This window comes from Spermophilus citellus (assembly GCF_964194105.1).
Source record: "Spermophilus citellus genome assembly, chromosome: 2".
Classification (NCBI taxonomy): Eukaryota; Metazoa; Chordata; class Mammalia; order Rodentia; family Sciuridae; genus Spermophilus; species Spermophilus citellus.
Window position 1 is genome coordinate 141,501,915 of NC_138183.1, and position 2,217 is coordinate 141,504,131.

At 41.1% G+C, this 2,217-nt stretch overlaps 1 protein-coding gene across 1 annotated transcript; it reads left to right on the forward strand.

Moving 5' to 3' along the window:
• Window positions 1-784: 784 nt before the first annotated feature.
• LOC308635850 (olfactory receptor 10D3) lies at window positions 785-1,723 on the forward strand (the record flags this gene model as incomplete). The annotated part of the gene is made up of 1 exon (XM_081270651.1): window positions 785-1,723. One exon carries the CDS (start codon window positions 785-787, stop codon window positions 1,721-1,723), a length of 939 nt encoding a protein of 312 aa, XP_081126777.1.
• Between the last annotated feature and the right edge of the window lie 494 nt (window positions 1,724-2,217).

The window sequence follows — 2,217 nt, forward strand, 5'->3', positions numbered from 1 at the left end:
ATCCACAGTAGAGGGTCATCATGAGTAAACAGAGATCATGCATGTGTTTTGAACTATAAAGTAGTAATTGTTCAATCTTTCTTTATGACTCACTTTAAAAAGGAACAAACATAATGCTGTCAGTAATAGTGATTGACAAATATACTAATTTCCCTCATCCATGAGGGAGGAGCAGCATTTATTGTGTGGATCCTGATGTTCCCTTTAAACACTTTTGCTGCTAGAGTTTTCTTTCCTTCTTTTTATTTATTTATTTATTTATTTATTTATTTATTTATTTATTTATTTATTTTTGGCACTGGGGATTAAACCTGGGGCACTTAACCACTGAGCCATATCTCAGCACTTCTTTTTTAAATATTATTTTTTTTTTTATTTTGAGACAGGATCTTGCTAAGTTGCTTACAGCCTCATGAAGTTACTGAGGCTGACCTCAAACTTGTGATCCCCAACCTCCCCTCAACCTCCCAAGTTGCTGGGATTATGGGCACCCACTTCTGTGCCCAACTTGCTTTTACATTTAAAAAAATGTTGTTGTAATAAAAGACAGCTCTATTGTGAAGCAGTACAACAAAACTACTTGCTTCAGAAACTTCTAAGTTGGCTGTGGCAGCTCCACTCTAATATATAATGCCCTGAATCCTGGGGCACAAGCAGTCTCTCCATAACTTACAACCTGAATACTCATTTAAATTTCATTTCCCTAGTAAGGTCATTCCTAGAGAGTGAGCAAGGTCATACTTCCATGTCCTCTGTTTCTTCTTCCTTCCCAGGCCTGACTTTCATGGATTTGAAGAACAGCTCTGTGGTGACAGAATTCATCCTGTTGGGAATCCCACACACGGAGGGGCTGGAGACTATACTTTTTGTCCTTTTCTTGTCCTTCTATGTATGCACCCTGTTGGGAAATATGTCTATCCTGGTGGTTGTCATCTCTTCCACTCACCTTCACACACCCATGTACTTCTTCTTGGGGAACTTGTCTGTGTTTGACATGGGTTTCTCTTCTGTGACCTGCCCCAAAATGCTGTTCTACCTTATGGGACTGAGCCGGCTCATCTCCTACCAAGACTGTGTCTCCCAGCTCTTCTTCTTCCACTTCCTTGGAAGCATTGAGTGTTTCTTGTATACTGTGATGGCCTATGACCGTTTTGCTGCCATCTGTTACCCTCTTCAGTACACAGTAATCATGAACTCCAGAATCTGTGTGGTCCTGGCTGTGGGCACATGGCTTTTAGGGTGCATTCATTCCAGCATCTTGACTTCCCTCACCTTCACCTTGCCATACTGTGGTCCCAATGAAGTGCATCATTTCTTCTGTGATATCCCAGCACTCTTGCCCTTGGCCTGTGCTGATACTTCCTTAGCACAGAGGGTAAGCTTCACCAACGTTGGCCTAGTGTCTCTCATCTGCTTTCTCTTAATCCTCGTGTCTTACACTCGAATCACGATCTCTATCTTGAGTATTCATACAACTGAGGGTCGCCACCGTGCCTTCTCCACCTGCTGTGCTCACCTCATTGCTATTCTCTGTGCCTATGGGCCCATCATCACTGTCTACCTACAGCCCACACCCAACCCCATGCTGGGAACTGTGGTTCAAATTCTGATGAATGTGGTAGGACCAATGCTGAACCCTTTGATCTATACCTTAAGGAATAAGGAAGTAAAGACAGCCCTGAAAAAAATATTGCACAGGACAGGACACATTCCTGAGAGTTAGTAAGAGTATTAACAAAGTCAATGTTAGAGTCAAGATGAAGTATTTTCTTGTTCTTTCTCAACTGCCTGGAAAAAGAACAATTCAGCAAGGTTGTTCTTCCATCTATCTTATGTTTGACCTTGTGCTCAATTACTCTGCTTGAAGGTACCTGGGTAAATTGGGTTAGCTCCTAACCTTAGGATAATGAAAAGTATTGTGAGTATTATACACATGCGCACACACACACCTTTGATTCCATTTCTATCTCACCACAAACTAATAATGTGACCATTACCATGGTTCATCAAGTCAGATTACCAGATTTTTCAAGTGGTTTTCCAAGTATTCAAAAATCCCAGAACAACTGATTTGATTCCAAGGTTTCCATATTAATGGTAGTTAATGAGACTGCTCTTTTATCTATCTTATATATTAGATTACTGGGCAAGAGTCCACTGAAAAACTTTGAAAGCCTCTGGACCATGCCATCCCTATGGTACTTTGAAGGACTAAAA